Source organism: Neophocaena asiaeorientalis, unplaced genomic scaffold, assembly GCF_003031525.2.
Source record: "Neophocaena asiaeorientalis asiaeorientalis breed wild unplaced genomic scaffold, Neophocaena_asiaeorientalis_V1.1 scaffold607, whole genome shotgun sequence".
Taxonomy (NCBI): domain Eukaryota; kingdom Metazoa; phylum Chordata; class Mammalia; order Artiodactyla; family Phocoenidae; genus Neophocaena; species Neophocaena asiaeorientalis.
In genome coordinates, this window is record NW_020173405.1 from 609861 (window position 1) to 622254 (window position 12394).

Sequence of the window (12394 nt, forward strand, 5' to 3'; positions counted from 1 at the left end):
CTGGGCGGCGCTCCCCTCTTGATCCGGCTTTGGGCCTGCTCTGTGTCCTGCCCTGCCTGTTGCAGGTACATGGATGGGAAGTAACCTGTGACATCTTCTTTCCTGCAACAGAGGCAGCCCTTGAGGCCTGAGCAGCTGCAGGGGCGGGGCCTCAGACATGGGGTCAAGGCTCCCTCTAAACGGTTGGGGGTCAAGGCAGCTGGGAGGTGGCAAACACGGCAGCCAACACCAGACCCTGCACCTGTGTGCCTCAGTTTCCTCATCAATGCCACACAGGCCTTCCCAGTTGTGACGCTGAGAGGGGGAGGGAGTCAGCAGATCCATCTCCCCGGGGACAGGTGTTTGCTACAAAACATCTGCAATATTGTATTTGTCAGTTTTTTCTTTTATGGTGATTGCCTTCTGTGTCCTAAGAAACGTCTGCGTACCTCCAGGTCACCAAGTTCCCTTATGCTTTCTTCCAAAAGCTTTTGAGTTTTGGGTTTTGTGCTTGGTAAAATCTGTGAAATGTTCCAAATAAAGGTGTATGGTGTGAGGCAGGGATCTAGGTTCATTTTTTCCCCCCATAGGGATATTCAGTTGTTCCAGCACCATTTGTTGAGAAGATTTTTCTTTCCATTCTCACTACTACATTTGGTAGTAAAAAAAAAAAACAACAGCCTTTGCATAACACAAACCTTACTCTGTAAAACTCTGATTCTTCTTGGCTGGTGGGAGACTCACAAACATTGTCTCAGGGGTGCATAATGGGGGTTAACTGAGTTTGGGTCAAAAAACTAATTCACTTTGCTGTACAGCAGAAACTAACACAACACTGTAAAGCAACTATATGCCAATAAAATTTAAAAAGTAAAAGGTTGAGAAATCCTGCCTCAAAGTCCCCAGCCAAGGGCCACGCTGATGGGGGGGGTGTTGTGGCCACAAGCTCACTGGGGTCACGGATGAGCCCTGTGACTCAGGGCTCTGAAATCGTGTGCAAGACCCCGGGATTCTGCTTTCCCCAGAAGCAGGAAAACACGTTAGTATTCCTACGTTCACTTGGAGGAATAAACAGATGGAAATTGCAATGAAGGATTTTAAAAGGAAAAGGGATGACAGGGTCTGCTCTAGCAGCTATCAAATATAATAATACAATTAATTGTGTTGCTGGAGAATGAATAGATGGACTGGTCAGGGGATGTGACCCCAAGTCACAAAGGAAAGGTGTTCCCACTCAGACAAGGACACTGAACCCTGAGACACGGGCAGGCTGGGATTATCACGAGTCTGCTTCCAAAATGGAAACAGCCCAGAGAGAGGCAGCGGCCTACCCAGAGTCACACAGTCAAGTCGGCACTGAGCCTACGCAGGCCCAACCCCAGGCCAGGCTGACTCTCAGGGCAGGTGCAGTGGGAGGGAGGGCACAGCTCTCCTACCTGATGACCCACCAGCCATCCAGGAGCTTATGAATGACCTCGATGGTTTCGCCCTGCTCCAAAGATATCTCATCCTCCAATAGGGCAGTGTAGGCTTTGATGGTGATGTAGGGCTCACCTGGAGAGGGGAGGGGCAGAGTGTGAAGCCCCCCCCAGCACGGGGCTCACCACCCCGCCCCTCCTCTCTGGGCCTGGGGCTTCCTCCAGCTGGAGCCCAGGGCCTCTCTCCTCCAGCCCTCCCCCCTCCTCGTGGAGACACTCTGGACTTGTGCCCTCTGCCTACTCTACCCAGGGGAGCTCGCCCGCTCCTACCCACCATCACCCACACCAGAGGCCAGGAGCACCCATGACTGCAGAGACCTGGCCAGGCACCTGCAGACGAGGAGTGGCTAGGCAGAAAGTGCAGAGGTAGAGCACCCATCCAGTGGCACCTGAGCTACTCAACTCCTGTCCACTGTTGGCATGTGGGGCTGCAGGCCCAATACACACCCTTGCCCAATTTTTAAAGAGGAGTCATAAATCCATATAAAATTGTAAGATCTTTCTATTGCAAAATACGGGCAACCAATACTAAATTTTTTCAAACCCCACGTGGGACCCATCCAGCCCAGGGGCTGCCAGTTTTTCCATTCTAGTCAGCCATAATGCCCCCACCTCCAGGCAGCCCTCCTTCCTGAGCCTCAGTTTGGCTCATCATGCAGCTTCCCACTGGACCCGGCCCCAGGCTGGCAGCCACGCGGTGTCCCAGGCTGACCTTATCCCCCTCACCTCTATTCTACCTCCTGGTTCCCCCTGTCCTGACCAAGGGCACCACCTCCTACCCCACCTAGACCCAACCTAGGGTCTCAGCCCTGCCTCCCCTCCTGCCCAGCCCACAGTCATGTCTGACCCCAAAGCAGTCACTTCTGGCTCTTCAATCCTGCCCCTCTCTCCCACCCCTGAGGCCGAGGAGGGGAGGGGCACCTGCATAGTTGGGTTCTGGGTCTTCTGCCTCATCGGGACTGTCCAGGGGCTCCAAGTAGGACGCCGGGACCCAGCCGCGCTTTGTCTTCATTTGGCAGAACCACCAGCCTGTGCCAGGGATACAGGGCGGTAGGTCTGGGCAGGCCTGGGAGCCTCCCTCAGCCATCGGTGGGGGGTAGGGGTGGGTGAGGGCACTCAGACACAGACACACAGGCGTCCAACACTCAGATCCAGAAATGTCACCTTCACCACACTCTACACCAAAATCACACACACCAGTACCCACAGGGTCACAGAACTACAGCTCAGAACCCACATCACACACATGGTGAGAAGTTCACCTGTCCACCCGGATATAACCCCCAGAGATGCACAGTCACAGCCCAGAATGTGTGCAGATCCCCAGAGCTGCCCTGGGGCACACTCTCAGAGAGGGTGACCCACAGTGTGGGGAGAACAGTCAGGGCCCCTGAAGGAGCCAGAGCCCCCCGGTGGGCCAGGCGGGGAGGAGGCCTGGGGCTGCCTGGGGGGCAGAGCCTTGGTGGGGGCCTGTAGCCATGGGCCCAGGCGCCAGGGGAGGGCGGTCCAGGCAGGGCGGGGAGGCTGACCACTCTGGCTCTTCTCCACGACATCCACCACGTCGCCTGTGGCCAGAGCCATCTCGGAGCCTGAGCTCTTCTCATAGTCAGCGATGGCGCGGTACGTCTGCAGGATGATGGGGCCCGTGATGTCTGGGTAGAGGGAGGGCAGGGTGAGTGGACATTGTGGGCGCCTCGTCCTGGCTCTCCCCTGTGGGCCCTGTGTAGGCCACCTGAACAGGCACTGGCATCCCATCCCCACCCAGCTCCAGACAGGCCAGGGGTAGACGCGCCCTGTATACTGGAAAGCAGCAAAGACAAGCTCGTCTTCGCAGCCCTGCACTTATTGAGCACCTAGTGTGTTCCAGACACTGGTCACACACTTTACACACGGTCTCTTTCTCATTTGATGTGGTTAGCAAGCAGCCCTTCTCAACTTCAAGGTGCACACAAATCACCCAGGGATCTTGCTGAAACATAGGTGCTGATTCCATAGGCCTTTGGTGGGACCTGAGAGGCTACATGTCTAACCAGCCCCCAGGCAGTACTGCTGCTGCCTGTTATGGGCTGAATTGTGTCCCCCCACCGCCAAATTCATATGTTGAAGCCCTAACCCCCAGTACCTTAGAATCTGAGTGTATTTGGAGATAAAACCTTCAAGGAGGTGATTAAGGTTAAATGAGGTCATAAGGGTGGGACCCTGATCCAATAGGACTGGTGTCCTTATAGGAAGAGGAAAAGACACCAGGGAGTTGCATGCATAGAGGAAAGGCCACGTGAGGACAAAGCAACAAGGCAGCCGTCTGCAAGCCAAGGAGAGAGGCCTCAGCTGAACCCAAACCTGCCCACAACTTGATCTCAGCCTTCCAGCCTCCAGAACTATGAGAAAATTCATTTCTTCTATTTAAGCCACCCACTCTATGACACTTTGTTATAGCAGCCTGACCTAAGACACTGCTGGTCACTGGACCACACTTTGAGTAGCCCAGAGTACTTGACCGTGTGTCCCACCGACTGGCTGAAATCGTGCTCCACGTTTAGTAGCTGTGTGTCCCTTGTCAAGAATCTCAACTTAAATCAAGCCTCAGTGTTGTCCAGTTGCAAAATGGGGATAATAGCACAGTTGTACCTATTTCATACTATTATAGAGATGATTACATGAGTTAATACATGGAAAACATTTAAAATAGCGCCTGGCACAGGGTACGTGCTCGATAAATGTTAGGTAATGTTATTAACAATTATCATGCAATAAAGACTAGATACTGTCATGCCCCTGAGTCACCCCTAAAGGCCACTTTTGCCCCTAAATCTGTTCATTCATTCAGCCAGAACATCCTCTAGGCTGTTGGGAGCCAGGGTCTGTGCTGGGCGCTGCAGCCATGGAGGTGAGCTCCCTTCACTGACCAGTGACCCTCAAAGACCCCAACACTTCAGTGCAGCCGCCAAGACCCTTCACAGCTGCTCTCACCTCCTGCTCTTTTCCCTGCACACACCGAGCTCAGGGTCCCTGATGGTGTCAGCAGTCCCTTAGGGTGACCCTCACTTGGCTGACCCCAGCCTCTCACCTGCAGCGTTACTCTTGCCATCTCTGGGCATCAGGTATGTCTCTGGCTTTTTCACCCTGCATCAGAGAACAGTCTGGGTTAGACGCTCAGCTTCCCCTGGAGAACAGCATGCTCCGGGCAGACCTCCAGAAGAACTTGCCAAGAAAGTTCCCAGAAGGAACGTGGGAAATGGGGGCCGCCACAGAGAGAAGGTAGCAACTGGACTAGAAGGACAGGGCTTTGAGGAGGACAGGCTCTGCTCAGCCAGCCCGAGGAGGGGCCCCAGCCTCCTGCAGACCCAAAGGAGAAGGCTCGTGGGCCAGCTCCCTTCTGCTGGAGCCTCGAGACGGAAGCCAACAGGAGTGGGCGCCCCCAACCCCAGGGCCAATGGGAACTGCCCTGCCCAGGACCGGGGATGTGATCAAGGGTCCAGAAGCACTGGCTGGAGCCCTGCTGTCTCTACGGCAGCCCTGTCCTCCAGGCGTCCCCCAGCACTCAGTACCAGAGGGGGACAGAGAGAAGGACCTTCCACAGCACATTCCCGCGAGATCTCATCAGCATCTCCGATGCTGTCCACGCAGGGCCCTGAGCACAGGAGATCCCTGGAGCGAGGGCAGGCAGAGAATGAGGTGACAAAGGATAGGCAGGGGCCTGAGACAGGCTCAGGAAGGAACAGAGGCCACCGGCCCCCCACATCCTCTCGGGGGCTCCACACTTCACAGTTTGTAAGCAACTCTCCCCAGCACCCACTACTGCATCTGGCCCTCACCACCCGGTCACAGAAGGAGAAGCTGCCTTCAGAAGGCTCCATGTCCCACGGCCAGGCAGTCTCAGAGTCAGGACAAGGACTTAGGACCTTAGACCCCCAGCCCACAGTGCCTCCCCCCCGACCCCCAGCACCTTGAGGCCCAGAGGGGTCCAGGTAGAAACTTGGCAGGGATGCTGGGGGTGTCCAGAGTTGGAATCCTGCCTCCTTGGCTTTCCCTGCTGTGTGACTTTGGGCAAGTCACTTCCCCTCTCTGAGCCTCAGGCTCCTCCTGTCTAACATGGGGATAGTCCCACCCACTCCAGGCAAGGGTCTGACCACCACCTTTCCTCCTCCCGGCACTCACTGGCTGTCCGTGGGGAGCTTGAGGTCGTCAGGGCGCACCTTGAAGAAGTTGAGGAGGTGGGGGCAGCGGGAGATCTTGCCAGGCAGGTTCATGAGCGAGTTGCAGTACTCGGTGAGGGTGCCCTGGCGGCTCTCGGCCACCCGCTGCCCATCAAACCACCGCGGGGCTGGGCGGACCAGGGAGGGGCACCAGAGGACCAGTGAGCACACTCAAAAGGTCAAGTCCGGAGAGGGTGGGAGTGGAGGGGGCAATCAGAGGGCAGGTGAAGGGAGCTGGGACAGGTGAGCCTGCCCAGGTGACTCAGGCCTGCTCCTCACCTGGCAGGTGGGGGATGATCCTGTTCTCTGGGTTGATGTCCCCTGCCTCGATAGGAAACATCTCCTTTAAGATTTTCTAGACAGAAAAGCAGATGTGAAGGAATTTGTTTTACTACAGCTCTGTAGAACACAAGATTGGACATGACCTAAATACCCTTCCAATTGCTCAGGCGAGAAGCTCCTGGTGGCATCCTGGATTCTTCTTTCTCTTCCACCTCACATCCAATCCATCAGCAAATTCTTTCGGTTCTGCTCCCCAAATCTATTCAGAATCTGATTCTTCTCACTACACTTGCTGCCACCACCCTGGTCTGAGCTTCCACCGGGTCTGGTTATTATAACCTTCTTAGGTCACTCACCCCTCCCCCTCCCTTGTCTGTCCCCAATCCAGCATCCAGAGGGATCCTCTGAAAACCTAAGTTGCATCCTGTCCCTCCTCTGCTCAGAACCCTCCCTGCCTCTCAGCTCACTCAGAATGGAAGCCAAAGGCTCCGCATTGGTCTACAAGGCTCCGCATTGGTCTACAAGGCACGATGTGACCTGCCTCTGCCTGCCTTGCTCACCTCTCCTGCCCCACTCACCTGTTGTTCACTCTGCTCCAGCCACCCTTGAATGCTCCAGGCCCACTCCTGCCCCAGGGCCTTTGCACATGCGATTCCCATTCTTCCCCCACACAGATCCATAGGTCACTCTCTCTCTCTCTCCTTCTTCAAGGAGATATCTCCCACTTCAGTGAGGCCTCCTCCCTGACAACTGTCCTTCCTTGTCCCACCCTTCCCACCTCCCCTCCCTGCTTTATTTTTCTCTGTAATTCTAAGGACCATCTAACATACTATATAAGTTACTTATTTTTTTGTTTGTCTGTTATCCTGACTCCTCCACTAGAACATAAGGTCTACTAGGGTGCGCAAGGATTTGCATCTGTCTTTTATGCCTTTCAGCAGCATTTCCTTCTCACTAAGTAGAAAGTGCCTGGTACTTAGTTGGTGCTCAATAAATAGTGGTTGGATGAATGAGTCGACCAATTAATAAAAGAAGCTAATCCTACAATGGAATAACCCAGAACAGTTTAAAGAGGTGAGATGAAGCCCCACAAAGCATCAGCATGGACTAGTCTCAAAAAATATAACCTAGTGGGCTTCCCTGGTGGCTCAGTGGTAGAGAGTCCGCCTGCCGATGCAAGGGACACGGGTTCGTGCCCTGGTCCGGGAAGATCCCACATGCCGCAGAGCGGCTGGGCCGGTGAGCCATGGCCCCTGAGCCTGCGCGTCCGGAGCCTGTGCTCCGCAGCGGGCGGGGCCGCAACAGTGAGAAGCCCGCGTACAGAAAAAAAAAAAAAGTAACCTAGTGACAGTAATAAGATTGAGAAAGAGGCAAAAAGCACACTGATGGCATTTATATGCACTACAGAAAATGCAGGCTCCACACTACTGCATGTCGTTTCTGTGCTGTGCGTGTGTGCGCGCGCGCGCGCGTGTGTGTGTGTGTGTGTGTGTGTGTGTGTGTGTGGCCACCCAGGGTAGGAGCTGGGACGGGATATGAGATGAAGGGCGACTTCCACTGCTTTTGTAATGTTTCATCTCCTTTATCTTAAAAACACCTTAGGGCTTCCCTGGGGGCACAGTGGTTAAGAACCCGCCTGCCAATGCAGGGGACACGGATTCGAGCCCTGGTCCGGGAAGATCCCACAAGCCGCGAAGCAACTAAGCCCGTGCGCCACAACTACTGAGCCTGCGCTCTAGAGCCCTCGAGCCACAACTACTGAGCTGATGTGCCTAGAGCCCATGCTCCGCAACAAGAGAAGCCACTGCAGTGAGAAGCCTGCGCACCGCAACGAAGAATAGCCCCCGTTCCCACAACTAGAGAAAGCCTGCGCGAAGCAATGAAGACCCAATGTAGCCAAAAATAAAATGAATTTTAAAACAAACAAACAAAAAAATCGCCTTATAGCAAACGGCCCAGTGATATCAGCTGTGACTCCAGGTGCTGGGTGTACAAGGCTGGTTACAGTTTTCTTTGCATTTCACTTTAAATAATTCACACAAGAGAAGTGCAGGAACCTGCACGCTTCCTGAAGCCCCTTCCCTGGTTAAGGAGGGCCCTGCGTGTGGAGTGGGGCCTGGGGCACCAAAATAAAAATTGCTTTAGTGCTTTTTAAAGTTAAAAAAAATAATGCCCCCTTATCTGTGGGCTGGGAGGGGACGGGGGGACTCTGGGTTCCTCAGCTCCTGGTCAGCACCTAGGCCGCTCCCCTCCCCAAAGGGCAGAGCTGGGACTGGGTGTGGCATCCCCTCCCTGGACCCCCAACACAGGGCACTCACATGGAATTCGTAGATCTCAGTGAAACGCCGGTAGACCACCTTCTCAGACAGGTCCTGCCATTTCACCAGGAACATGTAGACCTGGGGGGGCGGTAGAGGTGGGGCATCTCGTTCAGCCATGCACCTGGGCAGCCCCCCACCCCATGGTGGAAGCCCACGGGACTGGGGGTGGGAGGGAGAATGCTCTTTGGGGTAACCTGGGCCATAGAAAGAGCACCAAGTTCATGGTCCCCAGGGCAAGAGGGATGACTTCTCTCAAATTAACTCAAATTCATCTGTAAACTGGAGGTAAAAGTAGGACCTCACTGCTAAGGCTGGTATGAGAGTTAACAGAAGGTAAGATACAGAAAGGGCTGACCTCAGACAACACAAGAACTCAGTAAGCTGTTGTATGGTTCCATTTCTATGAGATGTCCAGGGAGTTCCCTGGTGGTTCAGTGGTCGGGACTCTGCACTTTCACTGCCAAGGTCCCAGGTTCAGTCCCTGGTCGGAAAACTGAGATCCCACAAGCCACGCACGTGGCCACACACACACACACAAAATGTCCAAAAGAGACAAATCTATTGAGACAGAAAGTAGATTAGCGGTTGCCAGGGGCTGGGCGGGGCTGGGGGTAAGGGGGCTGAGGTTTGACTGCTAACGGGTATGGGTGATGAAGAAAATCTTCTAAAATCAATTGTAGTGATGGTTGTGCAAGTCTGTGAACATCCTAAAAACCACTGAATTGTACAATTCACGTAGGTTAATCGTACGGCATGGGAATTATATCTCAAAAAAGCCATTATTTAAAAACAAACAAGAACAAAACAAAACAAAAAACCTCAGGAAGGAAAAATAGGCCTGCAAAAATAGTTAGGAGACAAAAAAGAACAAGTTACTGATGTGTGCAATCATGCGGATGAATCTCAAAATCACTAAATTATGCTGAGTGAAATAAGCCAGGCGTGAAAGGCTACATATGATTCCATATCTATGACATTCTAGAGCAAGCACAACTAAATTAAGGTGGAAAAAACCTGGGGATGGGGAGGAATGACTGGGGTGTGAGATGGGGTGATGGTCACGGTCTACATCTTTTTCTCTTTATTATTTTTAATTTTTTACAGTCTACGTCTTGATGAGAGTTTGGGTTACGTAGGGAGATGTACTGTCAGATCTCAGCAAATGTATCTCTGAGATTTGTGGGTTTCATTTTACATAAATTTTCCATCAAAAGAGAAAAAAAACTACAGAAAAATACTGAACTCTAGTTGTGATACGCATGCTGAAGTACTGGGTTGGCCAAAAAGTTCGTTCGGGTTTTTCTGTAAGGTCTTAAGGAAAAACCAGAATGAACTTTTTGGCCAACCCAACGTTTAGGACAGTGTACTGATGTTTGTAATTTGCCTTGAAATGCACCAAAAATAAGATAGATTGATGGGTGGATGGATGGATGGATGCATACGTGATAAAGCAAGTACTATAGGAAGTGCTAATGGTATAATCAAGATAGTAAGCATATGTCTGGTTGGGTTTGGTTTTTTTTTAATTAATTATTTATTTTTGGCTGCGTTGAGTCTTCGTTGCTGTGCACAGGTTTTCTCTAGTTGTGGCGCATGGGGGCTACTCTTCGTTGCAGTGCACAGGCTTCTCATCGCGGTGGCTTCTCTTGTTGCGGAGCATGGGCTCTAGATGCTTCAGTAGTTGCAGTACACGGGCTCAGTAGTTGTGGCTTGTGGGCTCTAGAGGGCAGGCTCAGTTAGTTGTGGCTCACGGGCTTAGTTGCTCTGCAGCATGTGGGATCTTCCAGGACCAGGGCTTGAACCTGTGTCCCCTGCATTGGCAGGCACATTCTTAACTACTGCACCACCAGGGAGGTCCCTGGTTGGGTTTTTTGTTTGGTTTTGTTTTGTTTTGCTGTGAAATTTTTTTCAACTTTGCTGTATATTTGAAGTCTCTCAGAATAAAAGCTTGGGGAATAAAAAGAATAGCTACCAACGGGGATGATAAAAATGTTCTAAAAAATTAGATGGTTGTGACAGTTGAAGAACTTGAAATATACCCAAAGCCATAGTGCACTTTAAATGGGTGAACTTGCTAGTATTTTACATATTTAGAAGTAAAATTAAATCAACAAGGATTTTTTTAACTTTAAAGTTGGAAACAGACAGAAACAAATGAACTTAACTATATATAAAATGGGTAATAACCTAAATATTAAAGGAAAATGGAAAAGAATCCAAATAGCTTTTAGTTGCAGCACTTTCAGAAGAACTGCAAAGAAAACTTCAATTTGACTTAATAGGTTAGTAGGTTTCTTGTTAATAGTGGCGTGGGTGTAATTATTCTGAAACAAGTTTATGTGTATTTTAGAATTGAGCAGAACAGTGAATATACTGATCTCGTTGGGAGCCAGGGTTCCTGCAGTGAGAAAAAGGAGCTACAAACGTTAAGTGATGAGAGGCAAGGATGATATGAAATAGCTATTTCCTCCAGTCTGTCCACTGGAAAGGCAGTCATGAGCCATGACACCTTGGTGGCAATGAGCACACCCAGCTACCAGATCTTGCGTTCTAATATCACTCCCACTAAAAAGAACCAGGGCTCTTTAGTGAAATGGTTGAGTCCAGGACTAGGGTTGGGAAAGTCCAAGTTAAGCTGGCCCACTTTGCGCCATAAGAATGTACCCAGGTACCCCGTCTCCCACTGCCCCCGCCGCAAGAAAAAAGAATGACAGGATATATTAAAAAAAAAAAAAAAAAGTACAGAAGCCAGCCTGAAGGAGCTCCAGTCACCAAACCTGGGACATTCTGAGCATCAAAATAAGTAATGATGGTATTGGATTATAACTCACTGAATAAAACAGGAATCCATGGATCCATACTGACATAAATAAGGAAGAAGGGAAGACACAGGAAAATGTTAACTAATAAATGCAGAAGGACCAATAGCGTTTAAAAATCATTATTTGGCAATCATTATAGCAATGTGATTCAGGCAAGAGTCATACAGATACTATAAGGTACAGGATATTCACATAGCTTTACATAACCTCCCCACAGTTTAGTTATTAATTACAAAGGGGAAAAGAGTAACTTTACAGCAGAGAAGCTTGGAGGACACGTCCAGGACTCAGTGATCAAAGTTAACATCACCAATAAAGGAACAAATCAAAATCACCTGCCACCTGATACGATCAATGAAAAGAACGTATCAATACTTCTGGGGTGACACACCCGAATCGAGGGGTGTTCTGCAAAATAACTGGCCCCATCTCTTCAAAAAGTCGAAAGTTGAGAAAAAAGTTCAAAAAGTCGAAGTTGAGAAGGACAAAGACCGATTAGGACTGATCTGGATTTAAAGACGCCAAAGAGACATGACAACTCAGATGCAACAGGTGATCCTGGATAGTTTTTGTTCGTTTGTTTTAATTTGTGTGATCTTGGATTGGATGCTTGACCTGAAAAAATTTTCCTACGGAGGGACAAGAGGACAATTGGTAAAATCCGAATAAAGTCTGTGGGTTGCATAACAGTGCTTTATCAGTGTTAATTTCCTCATTTTGACACCTTTGGCTATGTAAAAGAACGTCCTTGATTTTAAGAAATACACATCTGTAATAAATACTTAGAGGTAAAGAAACACAGTGTCTCCAAATGACTCTCAAATGATTCAGAAAATGTATATTCAGAGAGAGAGAAAGCAGGAGGGACAAAGAGACGGAGGGGGAGAGACAGAGAGTGAGAGGAGAGAGGAAATGTGGGTGAAGGAATGTTGGAGTTATTGGTATTTTGGGGGACATTTCTGTAAATTTGAAATTATTTCAAAATTAAAAGTTAAAAAAACAGGGTCTTGGCACATACACTACAAGTGCCAATTTACTAATTGGATCCCTCCCTGGCCTTCCTCTGGGTTTGGAGACCCCGTGATAGGATGGCCATGTCTGGGCCTGCACTCCTCCAGCTCCCCCAGGGCAGGAGGGGGGACTCCTCTGGTCCCTGTGGTGGTGTCACCCTACAGGAGGGGTCACGACTCTAATGTAACTGATCGCCACCAGGGCGCTCTCCCGAGGACCCTTCCCAGAGGGGCCGCGGGGACACTTGCCGGGCGCGGAGAAGGGACGCCGGGCTGGGGCGGGAAGCAGGGCGTGGGGTGGGCGGG

The 12394-nt window shown here is 50.8% G+C and overlaps 1 protein-coding gene across 3 annotated transcripts in view; it reads right to left on the reverse strand.

Moving 5' to 3' along the window:
- NCF1 (neutrophil cytosolic factor 1) overlaps nt 1-12394 on the reverse strand; it is a 19283-nt gene that overhangs the window by 6549 nt on the left and 340 nt on the right. For 2 of the 3 annotated variants that reach the window (XM_024747198.1, XM_024747197.1), the window contains exons 2-9: nt 8254-8334; nt 5933-6008; nt 5616-5781; nt 4525-4580; nt 2987-3109; nt 2379-2486; nt 1416-1533; nt 3-102 (exon numbers count right to left, since the gene is read on the reverse strand). In XM_024747198.1, the coding sequence (XP_024602966.1) occupies nt 3-102; nt 1416-1533; nt 2379-2486; nt 2987-3109; nt 4525-4580; nt 5616-5781; nt 5933-6008; nt 8254-8334 (828 nt within the window). Of the gene's footprint in view, nt 103-1415; nt 1534-2378; nt 2487-2986; nt 3110-4524; nt 4581-5615; nt 5782-5932; nt 6009-8253; nt 8335-12394 lie in introns of all 3 variants that reach the window. The other variant, XM_024747196.1, reaches the window with a different exon arrangement.